At 46.2% G+C, this 20,242-nt stretch overlaps 1 protein-coding gene across 3 annotated transcripts in view; it reads left to right on the top strand.

Annotated features, from left to right (window-relative positions):
- Nucleotides 1-20,242, top strand: part of LOC123772791 (protein Wnt-8b) — a 50,176-nt gene continuing 29,934 nt past the window's right edge. Inside the window, exons 1-2 of one of the 3 annotated variants that reach the window (XM_069303321.1) lie at nt 1-549; nt 14,981-15,014. In XM_069303321.1, coding sequence (XP_069159422.1) covers nt 485-549; nt 14,981-15,014 — 99 coding nt within the window. In that variant the 5' untranslated portion in view covers nt 1-484. Of the gene's footprint in view, nt 550-613; nt 630-1,146; nt 1,170-14,980; nt 15,015-20,242 lie in introns of those variants that run through there. The other 2 variants (XM_069303324.1, XM_069303322.1) reach the window with 2 other exon arrangements.

Here is a 20,242-nt window from a genome sequence, read left to right as displayed (position 1 = left end):
GTGAGGGAGGCATGTGTTGTGAGGTGAGGCGCTGTCTAGCGCGTGTGAGGCAGGTTGATTCTTGTGTCCTAGTGAACAGTGTTGCGTCCCCCCAGTGTTGCGTCCCCTCAGTGTTGCGTCCCGCCAGTGTTGCATCCTGCCAGTGTTGCGTTCTGCCAGTGTTGCGTCCACCTCAGTGTTGCGTCCTGCCAGTGTTGCGTCCCGCCAGTGTTGCATCCTGCCAGTGTTGCGTCCCGCCAGTGTTGCGTCCTGCCAGTGTTGCGTCCCGCCAGTGTTGCATCCTGCCAGTGTTGCGTCCCGCCAGTGTTGCATCCTGCCAGTGTTGCGTTCTGCCAGTGTTGCGTCCACCTCAGTGTTGCGTCCTGCCAGTGTTGCGTCCCGCCAGTGTTGCATCCTGCCAGTGTTGCGTCCCGCCAGTGTTGCGTCCTGCCAGTGTGTGAGGGTAAACAAACACGTGCGAGCTGACCCGGCAACGCTGAGGGAGATGAGAAACATGAGGAAGGTGTTGATGGTGATGTTGGTACACTTGATGAACCTGTGTTGCCCCTGGTGAGTTTACTGTATACCTGATGAGTCTGTGTTACCCCTGGTGAGTTTACTGTATACCTGATGAACCTGTGTTGCCCCTGGTGAGTTTACTGTATACCTGATGAGTCTGTGTTGCCCCTGGTGAGTTTACTGTACACCTGTTGAGTCTGTGTTGCCCCTGGTGAGTCTGTGTTACCCCTGGTGAGTTTACTGTACACCTGTTGAGTCTGTGTTGCCCCTGGTGAGTTTACTGTACACCTGTTGAGTCTGTGTTGCCCCTGGTGAGTTTACTGTACACCTGTTGAGCCTGTGTTGCCCCTGGTGAGTTTACTGTACACCTGATGAGTCTGTGTTGCCCCTGGTGAGTTTACTGTACACCTGATGAGTCTGTGTTGCCCCTGGTGAGTTTACTGTACACCTGATGAGTCTGTGTTGCCCCTGGTGAGTTTACTGTACACCTGATGAGTCTGTGTTGTCCCTGGTGAGTTTACTGTACATCTGTTGAGTCTGTGTTGCCCCTGGTGAGTTTACTGTACACCTGATGAGTCTGTGTTGCCCCTGGTGAGTTTACTGTACACCTGATGAGTCTGTGTTGCCCCTGGTGAGTTTACTGTACACCTGATGAGTCTGTGTTGCCCCTGGTGAGTTTACTGTACACCTGATGAGTCTGTGTTGCACCTGGTGAGTACTGTACATCTCATGAGTCTGTGTTGCCCATATTTATTCTGCTTGTTTACACATGTGCTTGCCTTGGCCACCTCTGTTTTGGGGCTCTGTGTTTATTGTCCTAAATTATACATTTCCCCATTCTTTCTTGATATTGTTCTCATCTTTCTCATTTTTGCTCTCGTTATTCATATTTATTCGTTATTCTATATTTACTATGTCATATTTACTCGTTATTCATATTACAGGTTGGCTTTTCAATATTACCATTGTTTTTGTGTTCGTCGACACACTGTCCTTCCACATTATTAATTTGGCTCTCTAAGCTCTCAGTCTCTGGCTTGTGTTCCGTGTTCATTGTTGTTTGTACACAAAATGCATATATTTCTGGAAGGCTACATTTACACAGAAGGTCATAGGGAGTGGGTGGGGGGTCAGGGAGTGGGCGGGGGTCAGGGAGTGGGTGGGGGTCTGGGAGTGGGTGGAGTTCTAGGAGTGGGTGGGAGCTCAGGGAATGGGTGGGGGCTTAGGGAGTGGGCGAGGGTCTGGGAGTGGGTGGGGGGTCTAGGAGTGGGTGGGGGTCAGGGAGTGGGTGGGGGTCAGGGAGTGGGCGGGGGTCAGGGAGTGGGTGGGGGTCTAGGAGTGGGTGGGGGTCAGGGAGTGGGTGGGGGTCAGGGAGTGGGCGGGGGTCAGGGAGTGGGCGAGGGTCTGGGAGTGGGTGGGGGTAAGGGAGTGGGCGTGGGTCAGGGAGTGGGCGGGGGTCAGGGAGTGGGTGGGGGTCAGGGAGTGGGTGGGGGTCTAGGAGTGGGTGGGGGTCAGGGAGTGGGTGGGGGTCAGGGAGTGGGCGGGGGTCAGGGAGTGGGTGGGGGTCTAGGAGTGGGTGGGGGGTCAGGGAGTGGGCGTGGGTCAGGGAGTGGGTGGGGGTCTAGGAGTGGGTGGGGGTCAGGGAGTGGGCGGGGGTCAGGGAGTGGGTGGGGGTCTAGGAGTGGGCGGGGGTCAGGGAGTGGGCGGGGGTCAGGGAGTGGGCGGGGGTCAGGGAGTGGGTGGGGGTCTGGGAGTGGGTGGAGTTCTAGGAGTGGGTGGGAGCTCAGGGAATGGGTGGGGGCTTAGGGAGTGGGTGGGGGTCTAGGAGTGGGTGGGGGTCAGGGAGTGGGCGTGGGTCAGGGAGTGGGCGGGGGTCAGGGAGTGGGTGGGGGTCTAGGAGTGGGTGGGGGTCAGGGAGTGGGTGGGGGTCAGGGAGTGGGTGGGGGTCTAGGAGTGGGTGGGGGTCAGGGAGTGGGCGTGGGTCAGGGAGTGGGTGGGGGTCAGGGAGTGGGCGGGGGTCAGGGAGTGGGTGGGGGTCTAGGAGTGGGCGGGGGTCAGGGAGTGGGCGGGGGTCAGGGAGTGGGTGGGGGTCTAGGAGTGGGCGGGGGTCAGGGAGTGGGCGGGGGTCAGGGAGTGGGTGGGGGTCTAGGAGTGGGTGGGGGTCAGGGAGTGGGCGTGGGTCAGGGAGTGGGTGGGGGTCTAGGAGTGGGTGGGGGTCAGGGAGTGGGCGGGGGTCAGGGAGTGGGTGGGAGTCTAGGAGTGGGCGGGGGTCAGGGAGTGGGCGGGGGTCAGGGAGTGGGCGGGGGTCAGGGAGTGGGTGGGGGTCTGGGAGTGGGTGGAGTTCTAGGAGTGGGTGGGAGCTCAGGGAATGGGTGGGGGCTTAGGGAGTGGGTGGGGGTCTAGGAGTGGGTGGGGGTCAGGGAGTGGGCGTGGGTCAGGGAGTGGGTGGGGGTCAGGGAGTGGGTGGGGGTCTAGGAGTGGGTGGGGGTCAGGGAGTGGGTGGGGGTCAGGGAGTGGGTGGGGGTCTAGGAGTGGGTGGGGGTCAGGGAGTGGGTGGGGGTCAGGGAGTGGGTGGGGGTCAGGGAGTGGGCGGGGGTCAGGGAGTGGGTGGGGGTCTAGGAGTGGGCGGGGGTCAGGGAGTGGGCGGGGGTCAGGGAGTGGGTGGGGGTCTAGGAGTGGGTGGGGGTCAGGGAGAGGTCGGGGGTCAGGGAGTGGGTGGGGGTCTAGGAGTGGGTGGGGGGTCAGGGAGTGGGCGTGGGTCAGGGAGTGGGTGGGGGTCTAGGAGTGGGTGGGGGTCAGGGAGTGGGCGGGGGTCAGGGAGTGGGTGGGGGTCTAGGAGTGGGCGGGGGTCAGGGAGTGGGCGGGGGTCAGGGAGTGGGCGGGGGTCAGGGAGTGGGTGGAGTTCTAGGAGTGGGTGGGAGCTCAGGGAATGGGTGGGGGCTTAGGGAGTGGGTGGGGGTCTAGGAGTGGGTGGGGGTCAGGGAGTGGGCGTGGGTCAGGGAGTGGGCTGGGGTTAGGGAGTGGGTGGGGGTCTAGGAGTGGGTGGGGGTCAGGGAGTGGGTGGGGGTCAGGGAGTGGGTGGGGGTCTAGGAGTGGGTGGGGGTCAGGGAGTGGGCGTGGGTCAGGGAGTGGGCGGGGGTCAGGGAGTGGGTGGGGGTCTAGGAGTGGGTGGGGGTCAGGGAGTGAGTGGGGGTCAGGGAGTGGGTGGGGGTCTAGGAGTTGGTGGGGGTCAGGGAGTGGGCGTGGGTCAGGGAGTGGGCGGGGGTCAGGGAGTGGGCGTGGGTCAGGGAGTGGGTGGGGGTCAGGGAGTGGGCGTGGGTCAGGGAGTGGGCGTGGGTCAGGGAGTGGGCGTGGGTCTGGGAGTCTGGGAGTGGGAGGAGCCACTTTCGGAACACGTGTTCCGGTAGTGTTAGAACGTCAACAGTCGTGAGTCGTGTATAAACCGTTTTTCATTCATAAACAGCTGGGGTTTGTAGCCCGTCCTCCAGACAAAGACCCAAAAGTGATTCCATGCCCCCACCAAGCCCCCTTTTTATGAATGAAAAACGGTTTACACACAACTGATTTCGTCCGAACACTTCCGGAACAAGTGCTTCACTGACGAATTCTGTTCGAACCACAACGCTGTAGATGTTCACCCACGTACTACAAATACAAATAATCACTAACAGAACCTAAACATCTAATCTAACCTATGCCTATATATACACACTATGTTATTATATTATAATATTAATATATATTTCAGAAAATTACCGGTTTGAACGAACAGCATGTTAAAATTTATGAATGCATCTGTGGGGTCGACCGCTGGATGTAATGGACTTGAGTCGAGGTCGGGTTGGGGTTTGGCGAGTACATGGCAACCCGTTCTCGCACTTTCTTATAGTCAATATTGATTTATTTAATACGTGCATATGTGGCATACTAAACATTCTAGTTTACCTTGAAAAGCTTCATAGAAAACACCGACCTTACCTAACCTTCTTAGTATGTTAAGATAAGCATCTTATTGCTTCGTAATTACAATTAATACTTAACCTATACCTATAATAGGTTAAGTAATAATTGTAATTACGAAGCAATACGATGCTTATCTTAACATACTAAGAAGGTTAGGTAAGGTCGGTGTTTTCTATGAAGCTTTTCAAGGTAAACTAGAATGTTTAGTATGCCACATATGCACGTATTTAATAAGTTAATATTGACTATATGAAAGTGCAAGAACGGGTTGTACATGGAGTCACTTTTGGGTTTTTGTGTGGAGGATGGGCTGCACAAACCCATACAGTACACAGTTATTAATCATATATTACATTTCACATTCCAATGGTAATCACATGAAATACTGTGAGATCTCTTACTGATTATGCTGCACCTGTCTTGTCTTGTGTTGATATTAGAAAGTAAAGGTACCTAAGCAAACATTAGTTAGTGGGAGATTCCCAGATAAGGTATTTGGATAGAGCGTTTTGTGCTAGAGATAGGGGGAACAGGTTAAGGGTTTGCTATCCCGGAGCTGGCATTGGTGATATTATAAAAAACATGAATGATATTATGGCTGGTAATGGGAACAATCCCATTATTTGCATTAGCGTGGGAGGAAATGATGTTGGTCGAGTTAGGAGTGAGGAACTGATTCAGAGGTATAAAACAGCCATAGAGTTAGTTAGGAGCAAGGGAGGAATCCCGATCATATGTGGCATTCTTCCAAGAAAGGGAGTGGGAAATGAATGGATATCGAGGGCACTTGGTGTCAATTGCCGGCTGGAAAGATATTGCAAATCAAATGCAATATCTTTCATAGACAACTGGGAACACTTCTATGGAAGAAATGAAATGTATGCTCGTGATGGGGTGCATCTATCGAGAGCTGGGGTTGTTGCTGTTGCGAACTCGTTGGAAGAAGTGGTTAGAGGTGTTTGTTTGGGTTTAAACTGTTAGTAGATAGAGGTATGGGAATTGATTTGGAGGAAGGAGGTAATAAAAGTATGTGTTTGTGGGAGAAAGGAATTGGCAAAACGATCAGGGAAAGAGAAGGTCCGCAAAATAACAATTCACTTAGGGTATATTACACTAACAGTAGAAGTCTAAGAAATAAAATTAACGAATTAAATGCTCTTGTCTGCACAGAAAAAATAGATATTATTGCACTTACCGAAACGTGGATGAATGTAGAAAATAGAGAACTATTAGCTGAATATCAAATATACGGATTTAAACTATTTCACACAGATAGATATATTAGACGAGGAGGTGGAGTAGACATATATGTTAGGGACAATTTGAAATGTAGTCTCAAAGAGGGAATCAAAACAGAGCCACACACAGAAACTATTTGGATAGAATTAAACGAAAAAGCTAATAATATTATAATAGGAGTAATATATAGGCCACCAAATTTAGACAGAATGGAAGCAAAGCACCTATGGGATGAAATATCTAGAGAATCTAGATCTTACAGTATTTATGTCATGGGTGACTTTAATTTTAGCGGAATAAACTGGTTGAACAAAACAGGGAATAGTGAAGCAGAAGATTTTCTAGAATTAATTGACGATTGCTTTCTTACGCAACACATTAAGGAACCAACACGGGAAAATAATATTTTAGATTTAGTGTTAACTAACAGGGAAACGCAAATTAATGACATCGAAATAGGGAGTGAGCTAGGGAGCAGTGATCACAAAGAAATCAGATTTAGCATAGAATGGAATAGACCAGTAGGAGAAAATTCTGTTAAAGTGCCAGATTTTCGAAAAGCTGATTTTAATAGCCTAAGAAATTGTTTGGGTCAAATTGATTGGAAAGTATTGGGTATGGGGTGTGGGCCGGTCTTGGAGCGAGACATGAACCCAGCGATAGGTGACTTAAATGGGGATTTCGATGTGGATTCAATATATAACTTATTTAAGAATATTCTAAACAAAGCACAGGAACGTAGTATACCATACAAATTGAATAGATCGAATACTAATGACCCAAAGTGGATAACAAAGAATTTGAAGAACCTTATAGGTAAAAAGAGAGCTTGGTACAAAAGGATTAAAAATGGGGAGGTCACTTTAGAACAGGAATTCGTACAACTGGTTAGAAATGTTAAAAAAGAGATAAGGAAAGCAAAAAGAAACTATGAAGTTCGCATAGCAGGGCAAGCAAAGACAAATCCTAAAGGGTTTTTTCAGTTATATCGTACTAAGACTAGGGAAAGGATAGGTCCATTAAAAACTGATACAGGTCAAATAACAGATAGTGATGAAGAGATGAGTAGTATTTTTAATAAATATTTTGTATCTGTATTTACTAAAGAGGAACTTAACAATATGCCTTCAGCTGAACAAGTCTATGTGGGTGGGGACGAGGACAGGTTGACGAGTTTAGCAGTTACCAGGGAGGATGTTCTTAAACAAATAGTAAAACTCAAACCATACAAATCCCCAGGGCCGGATGAAGTGTTTGCCAGGGTGCTTAAAGAATGCAAAGAGGAGCTTTGTGACCCACTGTCAACCATATTTAATAAATCAATAGAGTCAGGCAGAGTGCCAGAGTTTTGGAAAGTTGCTAATGTGATACCAGTTTTTAAGAAAGGAGATAGATCACTTGCGTCTAACTATCGACCAATTAGCCTAACGTCTATTGTGGGAAAGTTACTCGAATCTATAATAGCAAATAAAATTCGTCTTCATCTTGAAAAACATAAATTAATAATTGAGTCTCAACATGGTTTTATAAATGGCCGTTCATGTTTAACAAATTTGTTATCTTTTTATTCTAGCATTGTTGAGGCAGTTGATAGTGGTAAGGATTGCGATGTTGTATACCTTGACTTTAGCAAAGCTTTTGATACAGTGCCACATGAAAGACTGATTAAAAAGATAGAGTCTCATGGTATTGGGGGTGCTATATTAAGCTGGATTAGGGCATGGCTATACCAAAGGAAACAGAGTTAGTATAAATGGAATCAAGTCAGAGTGGGAAAATGTTGTAAGTGGAGTGCCTCAAGGCTCTGTCCTGGGACCTCTGTTGTTTATAATATATATAAATGATTTAGATTCAGGTTTGAGTAGCAACATTTGCAAATTTGCCGATGATACGAAAATCGGTAGGGAAATTAATTCGGAGGAGGACTCACTATCACTTCAAGTTGATCTAGATAGGGTTTTGAAATGGTCAAAGGATTGGCAGATGCAGTTTAATGCTGATAAATGTAAAGTTCTGAGGTTAGGTAATGATGATAGAGTTACAAGATACGAGCTAGATGGTGTTGTGATTGCGAAGTCGGATTGCGAAAGGGATCTGGGAGTTATGATTAGTAAGAATTTAAAACAAAAGGATCAATGCATAAATGTTCGTAATAAGGCAAATCGGACACTTGGATTTATTAATCGCAGCATTAGTAACAAGACACCTGGTGTGGTTCTCAAGCTATATCTTGCTCTAGTTAGGCCCCATTTAGATTATGCAGTTCAGTTTTGGTCGCCATATTATAGAATGGATATAAATTCACTTGAACGTGTCCAGCGTAGGATGACTAAGTTAATTCCCCAAATTAGAAATCTTTCATATGAAGAAAGATTAACAAAGCTTAAGTTGCATTCACTGGAAAGGCGAAGAGATAGGGGCGACATGATAGAGGTTTACAAGTGGGTGAATGGACATAACAAGGGGGATATTAATAGGGTATTAAAAGTATCAACACAGGACAGAACACGAAACAATGGGTATAAATTGGATAAGTTTAGATTTAGGAAAGACTTGGGTAAATACTGGTTCAGTAACAGGGTTGTTGATTTGTGGAACCAATTGCCGCGTAACGTGGTGGAGGTGGGGTCCCTCGATTGTTTCAAGCGCGGATTGGACAAGTATATGAGTGGGATTGGGTGGTTATAGAATAGGAGCTGCCTCGAATGGGCCAATAGGCCTTCTGCAGTTACCTTTGTTCTTATGATAAAGACAGACTAAACAAGTTAGAGAAGGTACAAAATGAAGCCATGAGAATAATCCCAAGATTATAAATTACCTTCCACTTCTATTCGCAGTCCAGGTGAATGGAATCCCAAGATTGTTCTCATGGCTCAAGAAATACTATTACTGAGATAATGGTGATATGATTAAACTTACAAGGTATTGGGGATAGAGTTTGAGATAAATGAAGCTTCGGCGATTAAGTTAATGAAAGGCGGGGGGCGCTAATGAATTAATCCTCTCAATTCAAAAGGTGGGAAGAAATGAATAATGCATGTAAAAGCATAATAGGATCCTTATGTTCTAATGTTACAGAGCATTGTGTCCGTCAATAATGTATTTAATTGCCAATGAAACAATTAACACCAACATGGTAGGAATACGATGTAGATGCAGTAACTTTTCCCTCTGCGTTCTCAGACTCTTAACTTTGCTGTGGTTTGTCAATTCACTGAGAAGTGACATCGCCTTGTTCTCAGACTCCCAATATTTTAAATCCTTGAGAAGCAATATCGCCTTGTTCTCAGACTCCCAACATTTTGACATTTCTTCTTGCTTAATTAACACTTGTACACCACCTACTACAATCAAAGGTTCTTAACTATGTCTTCAACTTCAACAACTATTCTTAACCATGTCTTCAAATTCTATTTTTGTAAACCATTTTTCCTGAGCTTCTCCGTCAACATTTTCCACCACACGGGGTTGAATCTTCCCATCACTAGTGAAGAGTTCATTTTGCCCAGACTCTTCCATCTCTAATACGCCATCCTCTTCCTTACTTTCTTCCCTCCTTAGTTTCATTCCCCACTTCACTCCCAACTACACCCCCCACTTCACTCCCAACTACACTCCCCACTTCACTCCCAACTACACTCCCCACTTCACTCCCAACTACACTCCCAACTACACTCCCCACTTCACTCCCAACTACACTCACCACTTCACTCCCAACTACACTCCCCACTACACTCCCAACTGCTCACCCCACTTCACTCCCCATTTCACTCCCCATTTCACTCCCAACTACACTCCCCACTTCACTCCCAACTACACTCACCACTTCACTCCCAACTACACTCCCCACTTCACTCCCAACTACACTCACCACTTCACTCCCCTCTACACTCCCCACTTCACTCCCAACTACACTCCCCACTTCACTCCCCACTTCACTCCCCACTTCACTCCCAACTACACTCTCAACTACACTCCCAACTGCCCACCCCACTTCACTCCCCACTTCACTCCCAACTACACTCCCCACTTCACTCCCAACTACACTCACCACTTCACTCCCAACTATACTCCCCACTTCACTCCCAACTACACTCCCCACTTCATTCCCAACTGCTCACCCCACTTCACTCCCCATTTCACTCCCCACTACACTCCCCACTTCACTCCCCACTACACTCCCCACTTCACTCCCAACTACACTCCCCACTTCACTCCCCACTTCACTCCCAACTACACTCCCCACTTCACTCTCAACTACACTCCCCACTTCACTCTCAACTACACTCCCCACTTCACTCCTAACTGCACACCCCACTTCACTCCCAACTACACTCCCCACTTCACTCCCAACTACACTCCCCACTTCACTCTCAACTACACTCCCCACTTCACTCCCAACTGCACACCCCACTTCACTCCCCACTTCACTCCCAACTACACTCCCCACTTCACTCCCAACTACACTCCCCACTTCACTCTCAACTACACTCCCCACTTCACTCTCAACTACACTCCCCACTTCACTCCCAACTACACTCCCCACTTCACTCCCAACTACACTCCCCACTTCACTCCCCATTACACTCCCCACTTCACTCCCAACTACACTCCCAACTACACTCCCCACTTCATTCCCAACTACACTCCCCACTTCACTCCCCACTTCACTCCCCACTTCACTCCCTACTACACTCCCCACTTCACTCCCCACTACACTCCCCACTTCACTCCCAACTACACTCCCAACTACACTCCCAACTACACTCCCAACTACACTCCCCACTTCACTCCCAACTACACTCCAAACTACACTCCCCACTTCACTCCCAACTACACTCCCCACTTCACTCCCAACTACACTCCCCACTACACTCCTCACTTCACTCCCAACTACACTCCCAACTACACTCCCCACTTCACTCCCAACTACACTCCCCACTTCACTCCCAACTACACTCCCCACTTCACTCCCTACTTCACTCCCAACTTCACTCCCCACTTCACTCCCCACTTCACTCCCCACTTCACTCCCAACTACACTCCCAACTACACTCCCCACTTCACTCCCAACTTCACTCCCCACTTCACTCCCTACTACACTCCCCACTTCACTCCCTACTACACTCCCCACTTCACTCCCCACTTCACTCCCTACTTCACTCCCCACTTCACTCTCTACTTCACTCCCAACTACACTCCCCACTTCACTCTCAACTACACTCCCCACTTCACTCCCAACTACACTCCCAACTACACTCCCTACTTCACTCCCAACTACACTCCCCACTTCACTCCCAACTACACTCCCCACTTCACTCCCAACTACACTCCCCACTTCACTCCCAACTACACTCCCCACTTCACTCCCAATTACACTCCCCACTTCACTCCCAATTACACTCCCCACTTCACTCCCAACTACACTCCCCACTTCACTCCCAACTACACTCCCAACTACACTCCCAACTTCACTCCCAACTACACTCCCAACTACACTCCCCACTTCACTCCCTACTACACTCCCCACTTCACTCCCCACTTCACTCCCTACTTCACTCCCAACTTCACTCCCAACTACACTCCCCCTTCACACCTCACTTCACTCTTAACTACACTCCCCACTTCACTCCCCACTTCACTCCCAACTACACTCCCAACTACACTCCCCACTTCACTCCCCACTACACTCCCCACTACACTCCCAACTACACTCCCCACTTCACTCCTCACTTCACTCTTAACTACACTCCCAACTACACTCCCCACTTCACTCCCAACTACACTCCCCACTTCACTCCCCACTTCACTCCCAACTACACTCCCAACTACACTCCCCACTACACTCCCAACTACACTCCCCACTTCACTCCCAACTACACTCCCCACTTCACTCCCAACTACACTCCCCACTTCACTCCCAACTACACTCCAAACTACACTCCCCACTTCACTCCCAACTACACTCCCCACTTCACTCCCAACTACACTCCCCACTTCACTCCCCACTTCACTCCCAACTACACTCCCAACTACACTCCCCACTACACTCCCCACTTCACTCCCAACTACACTCCCCACTTCACTCCCAACTACACTCCCCACTTCACTCCCAACTACACTCCAAACTACACTCCCCACTTCACTCCCAACTACACTCCCCACTTCACTCCCAACTACACTCCCAACTACACTCCCCACTTCACTCCCAACTACACTCCTCACTTCACTCCCAACTACACTCCCAACTACACTCCCCACTTCACTCCCAACTACACTCCCAACTACACTCCCCACTTCACTCCCAACTACACTCCCCACTTCACTCCCAACTACACTCCCAACTACACTCCCAACTACACTCCCAACTACACTCCCCACTTCACTCCCAACTACACTCCAAACTACACTCCCCACTTCACTCCCAACTACACTCCCCACTTCACTCCCAACTACACTCCCCACTACACTCCTCACTTCACTCCCAACTACACTCCCAACTACACTCCCCACTTCACTCCCAACTACACTCCCAACTACACTCCCCACTTCACTCCCAACTACACTCCCAACTACACTCCCCACTTCACTCCCAACTGCACTCCCCACTTCACTCCCAACTACACTCCCCACTACACTCCTCACTTCACTCCCAACTACACTCTCAACTACACTCCCAACTACACTCCCAACTACACTCCCCACTTCACTCCCAACTACACTCCCAACTACACTCCCCACTTCACTCCCAACTACACTCCCCACTTCACTCCCAACTACACTCCCCACTTCACTCCCAACTACACTCCTCACTTCACTCCCAACTACACTCCCCACTTCACTCCCAACTACACTCCTCACTTCACTCCCCACTTCACTCCCAACTACACTCCCAACTACACTCCCCACTTCACTTCCAACTACACTCCCAACTATACACTCTCAACTACACTCCCCACTTCACTCCCAACTACACTCCCAACTACACTCCCCACTTCACTCCCCACTACACTCCCAACTATACTCCCCACTTCACTCCCAACTACATTCCCCACTTCACTCCCAACTACACTCCCCACTTCACTCACAACTATACTCCTCACTTCACTCCCAACTACACTCCCCACTTCACTCCCAACTACACTCCCCACTTCACTCTCAACTACACTCCCCACTTCACTCGCAAATACACTCCCCACTACACTCCCAACTACACTCCTCACTTCACTCCCAACTACACTCCCCACTTCACTCCCAACTACACTCCCCACTTCACTCCCAACTACACTCCCCACTTCACTCCCAACTACACTCCCCACTTCACTCCCAACTACACTCCCCACTTCACTCCCAACTACACTCCCCACTTCACTCCCAACTACACTCCCCACTTCACTCCCAACTACACTCCCCACTTAAAGTTCAAGTTCAAGTATGTTTATTGAGATAAGAAATAAATACATCTCAAACGGATAGAGTAGCTTAGGCAATTTCTACCTCCCCACTTCACTCCGCATTACACCACATCTGTTTGCCAAAGTTAATTTTTCTAGAGCTTCAATCATCTTGTCCAACTTTCTGAGGTATTCCATGATCTGTGTCCTGACCTCAGAATCCACAACGCGGCCCTGCACCTCAACACCATTAGGATACACTTTCTCGGTTTCGTTTCTTACTGCCACTACGCTACCTTTAATCATCGCCATGCCTTTCTCCCAAACGTTGGTCACAGAGGTTATCGTTGTCTCGCCACTGTTTCTTCCTTGTTCCTGCTGCACGATCTTGCCTTCCTTTGGAGCAATGTAAGGTTTTGAGGCTAGGTAATGACGTTAAGTTACAAGATACGAGCTAGATGGTGTTGAGATTGCGAAGTCGGATTATATATGAACATAAGAACAAAGGTAACTGCAGAAGGAATATTGGCCCATAGGAGGCAGCTCCCATTTATAACCACCCAATCCCACCCAATGTCCAACTCACGGTTGAAACAATTGAGAAACCCCCACTCCTACCACGTTACGCGGTAATTGGTTCCACAAATCAACAACCCTGTTACCGAACCAGTATTTACCCAAGTCTTTCCTAAATCTAAACTTATCTAATTTATACCCATTGTTTCGTGTTCTGTCTTGTGTTGATACTTTTAATACCCTATTAATATCCCCTTTGTTATGTCCATTCATCCACTTGTAAACCTCTATCATGTCACCCCTAACTCTTCGCCTTTCCAGTGAATGTAATTTAAGCTTTGTTAATCTTTCTTCAAATGACAGGTTTCTAATTTGGGGAATCAACTTTGCCATCCTACGCTGGACACGCTCAAGTGAATTTATATCCATTCTTTTGGTACGGCGACCAAAACTGAACTGCATAATCTAAATGGGGCTTAACCAGAGCAAGATATAGCTGAACAACAACACCAGGTGTCTTGTTACTAATGCATCGATTAATAAAACCCAGTGTTAACTATAGCTACAAATCTACAGGAGCCGTAATGAGGGTTCGAACCTACGCGCTGGGTGTTCCCAGACACGCTCTAGTCAACTGTACCACAACATAGCACCATGGGTACCATGGTACGATAACGATTTACCATGTTGTGGTACAGTTGACATGAGCGCGTTTGGGATCACCCAGCGTATAGGTTCGAACCCTCATCAAGGCTCCTGTGGATTTGTTCAATAATATATCACGTTAATATGATTTCTCCGTGTGTAAATTTTAACTTTTGTGTAAATTATTCTCACTTCAGGAGTAACCAAAACAATATTCTTAAATCCGTCAGTCGTTAAATGTTCCACTGCCTCTTCTGCCCCAAGCGTTATGTAGGGCCGGCGAACATAAGGACAAAGGTAACTGCAGAAGGCCTATTGGCCCATACGAGGCAACTCCTATTTATAACCACTCAATCCCACTCATATACATGTCCAACCCATGCTTGAAACAATCGAGGGACCCCACCTCCACTACGTTTCGTGGTAATTGGTTCCACAAATCAACAACCCTGTTATCGAACCAGTTACGGAAACAGGGAGTTATTATAAATGGGGTTAAGTGAACACCCCTCCGTAAATAATGGTTCATATTCATCAACTTCCTTGGCCAATTGAACGGTCGACTCCAGCTTCTGCTGAACAGTTAGTGGACATGTCGAGGTAAATAACAGCCGCATCCTTCCATTAATCTGTGTCTCTGGCTGTATTTGGTCCTGTTGAGCCCTTCCGGTGAGATTTTCCAGTGTAGTGAAGGAGCGAGAGTGTAACGCTGCTCTCTGTTGCAGGTCGATGACCAACGTGTTGATGGCGGGAACCAAGGTGAGTCTCGCCCTCCGTATACATGCTCAGGTAACGTGGCGTTGATGACCTCACTGTACACGGAACACAGGTAACGTGGCGTTGATGACATCACTGTACACGGAACACAGGTAACGTGGCGTTGATGACCTCACTGTACACGTCACACAGGTAACGTGGCGTTGATGACCATCACTGTACACGTCACACAGGTAACGTGGCGTTGATGACATCACTGTACACGTCACACAGGTAACGTGGCGTTGATGACCATCACTGTACACGTCACACAGGTAACGTGACGTTGATGACCATCACTGTACACGTCACACAGGTAACGTGACGTTGATGACCCTCACTGTACACGTCACACAGGTAACGTGACGTTGATGACCCTCACTGTATCCACCTATTCGTCAATCAACCGTCCACCCGGATTGATTTTGTGATCCAGATGGACTGTGTTTTGCTGCTCTCCTTAGCGCCTTGTTGTACATGGCCTGTGGTTTTTGCATGTTAGTTTTCTTTAACTCATGTAGTGGTACTGAAGGATATTCTAGATGCGGCCGGACTAGAGCCTTGTGTAAGTGTAACTGGAGACCTTGAGGTTACCTTCAGAGGGTTTCGGGGCTTAGCGTCTCCGTGGCCCGGTCCTCGACCAGGCCTCCTTGTTGCTGGACTGGTCAACCTGGCCAGTCGTTTTGTATTGAGGCTCCGGAATCTCCTCTGTTTTCCTAGGGCTGTTTTTGGTATGTTTATTGTCATTTACGTGATTTTTTTACCTGTTCTATTGATCATGAGTCCCAGTATTGTGCCTACATCCCATATTGGATCGGGCGGTTGTCAAGGGTAGTGGGATCCGGGGTTCTTTTTGTAATGTTTAATATCTGGAACTTTTATTTATTTGCACTTGTTTTCCATTGCTTTTCAAACTTGCTTATGAATTCAATTGCTGCCTTGGTCTTGTTGGCTAGTAGCGGCTTTGATGGTCCTGGTTGGCATATTATTTGGGTGACATCGTCAGCGTATGTGATGAATTCTCCATGTTGGGGTTCGAGTAGGTCAGCTGTATATATGTTGAAAAGAGTGGGTGAAAGGCAGCTTCCTTGTGATTCTCCACTTTTCAGTTCAATTATGTCACCTAAATAGATGCCGATATTAAGCCTAGCTGTCCTTTTGTCAATAAAGGTGCAGAGCGTGGAAGTGAATCGCTGTGGAAGCCCTAGCTCTGATGTCTTGTTGTTTAGGCCTGTATGCTAGACTTTGTCGAAAGCTTTCGAGGTATCTTTGAGCACTATATCACATTTATCTTTTTTTTCGACATTGCCGTAGCTATGTGCTGGTAGATCAGGGCTACAACTGGGTGTATTCAACGTTGAGTTCTGCAGCACCAATAAATCATCAATGAAGATTACTTTCACCACAATAGCTGCGGCCACCCAGGCTGCCACATAAGGGTTCTACTGCTTTAGCTTACAAATACAACACCACCGAGCCCCTCTGTAGTTTTTAAACCCATGTTGCCTGGTGTTATACTTCTCTTTCTCTTCCATGTACTTCACAAGTCTCTAATTATTTTTCGAATATTTTATCTGATACTTCGAGGAGGGAAACTAATATGCAATTTTCGATTTGGGTTGGGGATTTTCTTGGCTTGGGGATTAATGATTGTGGTATTTTTGAAGTATATGGGGGATGATGCTCAGATGCAAGAGCTGCATTTTGTATTCACTTAGGGTATATTACACTAACAGTAGAAGTCTAAGAAATAAAATTAACGAATTAAATGCTCTTGTCTGCACAGAAAAAATAGATATTATTGCACTTACCGAAACGTGGATGAATGTAGAAAATAGAGAACTATTAGCTGAATATCAAATATATGGATTTAAACTATTTCACACAGATAGATATATTAGACGAGGAGGTGGAGTAGCCATATATGTTAGGGACAATTTGAAATGTAGTCTCAAAGAGGGAATCAAAACAGAGCCACACACAGAAACTATTTGGATTGAATTAAACGAAAAAGCTAATAATATTATAATAGGAGTAATATATAGGCCACCAAATTTAGACAGAATGGAAGCAAAGCATCTATGGGATGAAATATCTAGAGCATCTAGATCTAACAGTATTTATGTCATGGGTGACTTTAATTTTAGCGGAATAAACTGGTTGAACAAAACAGGGAATAGTGAAGCAGAAGATTTTCTAGAATTAATTGACGATTGCTTTCTTACGCAACACATTAAGGAACCAACACGGGAAAATAATATTTTAGATTTAGTGTTAACTAACAGGGAAACGCAAATTAATGACATCGAAATAGGGAGTGAGCTAGGGAGCAGTGATCACAAAGAAATCAGATTTAGCATAGAATGGAATAGACCAGTAGGAGAAAATTCTGTTAAAGTGCCAGATTTTCGAAAAGCTGATTTTAATAGCCTAAGAAATTTTTTGGGTCAAATTGATTGGAAAGGCTTGGGTATGGGGTGTGGGCCGGTCTTGGAGCGAGACATGAACCCAGCGATAGGTGACTTAAATGGGGATTTCGATGTGGATTCAATATATAACTTATTTAAGAATATTCTAAACAAAGCACAGGAACGTAGTATACCATACAAATTGAATAGATCGTATACTAATGACCCAAAGTGGATAACAAAGAATTTGAAGAACCTTATAGGTAAAAAGAGAGCTTGGTACAAAAGGATTAAAAATGGGGAGGTCACTTTAGAACAGGAATTCGTACAACTGGTTAGAAATGTTAAAAAAGAGATAAGGAAAGCAAAAAGAAACTATGAAGTTCGCATAGCAGAGCAAGCAAAGACAAATCCTAAAGGGTTTTTTCAGTTATATCGTACTAAGACTAGGGAAAGGATAGGTCCATTAAAAACTGAGACAGGTCAAATAACAGATAGTGATGAAGAGATGAGTAGTATTTTTAATAAATATTTTGTATCTGTATTTACTAAAGAGGAACTTAACAATATGCCTTCAGCCGAACAAGTCTATGTGGGTGGGGACGAGGACAGGTTGACGAGTTTAGCAGTTACCAGGGAGGATGTTCTTAAACAAATAGTAAAACTCAAACCAAACAAATCCCCAGGGCCGGATGAAGTGTTTGCTAGGGTGCTTAAAGAATGCAAAGAGGAGCTTTGTGACCCACTGTCAACCATATTTAATAAATCAATAGAGTCAGGCAGAGTGCCAGAGTTTTGGAAAGTTGCTAATGTGATACCAGTTTTTAAGAAAGGAGATAGATCACTTGCGTCTAACTATCGACCAATTAGCCTAACGTCTATTGTGGGAAAGTTACTCGAATCTATAATAGCAAATAAAATTCGTCTTCATCTTGAAAAACATAAATTAATAATTGAGTCGCAACATGGTTTTATAAATGGCCGTTCATGTTTAACAAATTTGTTATCTTTTTATTCTAGCATTGTTGAGGCAGTTGATAGTGGTAAGGATTGCGATGTTGTATACCTTGACTTTAGCAAAGCTTTTGATACAGTGCCACATGAAAGACTGATTAAAAAAATAGAGTCTCATGGTATTGGGGGTGCTATATTAAGCTGGATTAGGGCATGGCTATACCAAAGGAAACAGAGAGTTAGTATAAATGGAATCAAGTCAGAGTGGGAAAATGTTGTAAGTGGAGTGCCTCAAGGCTCTGTCCTGGGACCTCTGTTGTTTATAATATATATAAATGATTTAGATTCAGGTTTGAGTAGCAACATTTGCAAATTTGCCGATGATACGAAAATCGGTAGGGAAATTAATTCGGAGGAGGACTCACTATCACTTCAAGTTGATCTAGATAGGGTTTTGAAATGGTCAAAGGATTGGCAGATGCAGTTTAATGCTGATAAATGTAAAGTTCTGAGGTTAGGTAATGATGATAGAGTTACAAGATACGAGCTAGATGGTGTTGTGATTGCGAAGTCGGATTGCGAAAGGGATCTGGGAGTTATGATTAGTAAGAATTTAAAACAAAAGGATCAATGCATAAATGTTCGTAATAAGGCAAATCGGACACTTGGATTTATTAATCGCAGCGTTAGTAACAAGACACCTGGTGTGGTTCTCAAGCTATATCTTGCTCTAGTTAGGCCCCATTTAGATTATGCAGTTCAGTTTTGGTCGCCATATTATAGAATGGATATAAATTCACTTGAACGTGTCCAGCGTAGGATGACTAAGTTAATTCCCCAAATTAGAAATCTTTCATATGAAGAAAGATTAACAAAGCTTAAGTTGCATTCACTGGAAAGGCGAAGAGTTAGGGGTGACATGATAGAGGTTTACAAGTGGATGAATGGACATAACCGGGGGGATATTAATAGGGTATTAAAAGTATCAACACAGGACAGAACACGAAACAATGGATATAAATTGGATAAGTTTAGATTTAGGAAAGACTTGGGTAAATACTGGTTCAGTAACAGGGTTGTTGATTTGTGGAACCAATTGCCGCGTAACATTGTGGAGGTGGGGTCCCTCGATTGTTTCAAGCACGGGTTGGACAAGTATATGAGTGGGATTGGGTGGTTATAGAATGGGAGCTGCCTCGTATGGGCCAGTAGGCCTTCTGCAGTTACCTTTGTTCTTATGTTCTTATGTACGTGTGTATTGTTGGATTACAGTCACTGGTAGGTTGGTTAATACCATTTTATTTATTCTGCTATTGCCCAGCTCCTTGTTCTTGAAACCTCTAATTGTTTTATGGACCTCTGCAATGATGATGTGTTTCATAATGTGGCATTCATTGTAAATGTTGTTAGGGTCTATTATTTGCATCGGGAGTAATGTTGCAGCCCCCTGCAGCCGAGTTGTAATTTCCCTTTCATTGATGTGTTGCTTTTTGATCTGTTTGAGGCATTTACCCAATTTGTTTCTCTGATTTTCTTTGCTTTCTCTCTATCCTCCTTTGACATGTTTTGACTAAGGTATACCATATGGTAAGTCTCGCAGTCCATCAATTTTGACTTCAGCCAGCATATATTTCATTGGAACATTATTCTGGAAAGTTATTTTCACTGGTCGATTCCTCCCTATATGGAACCTACCAAGCCTAAAATAATGCTCAATTTCCTTGGTTGCCTCTTTAGCCTGTATTCTCGTGAGAATTACTGGTATCTCTTTCTGGCACCTTTTCTTCTCCTTTGCCATATGTGTCTGACTCTGGCACACTGTAGATTATTACTGATTTCTCCCCCTCCAGCTTCTGTTCTGTGATGGGG

Source organism: Procambarus clarkii, chromosome 50 (genome assembly GCF_040958095.1).
Source record: "Procambarus clarkii isolate CNS0578487 chromosome 50, FALCON_Pclarkii_2.0, whole genome shotgun sequence".
Lineage (NCBI taxonomy): Eukaryota > Metazoa > Arthropoda > Malacostraca > Decapoda > Cambaridae > Procambarus > Procambarus clarkii.
This window is presented reverse-complemented; position numbering and strand designations above follow the sequence as displayed.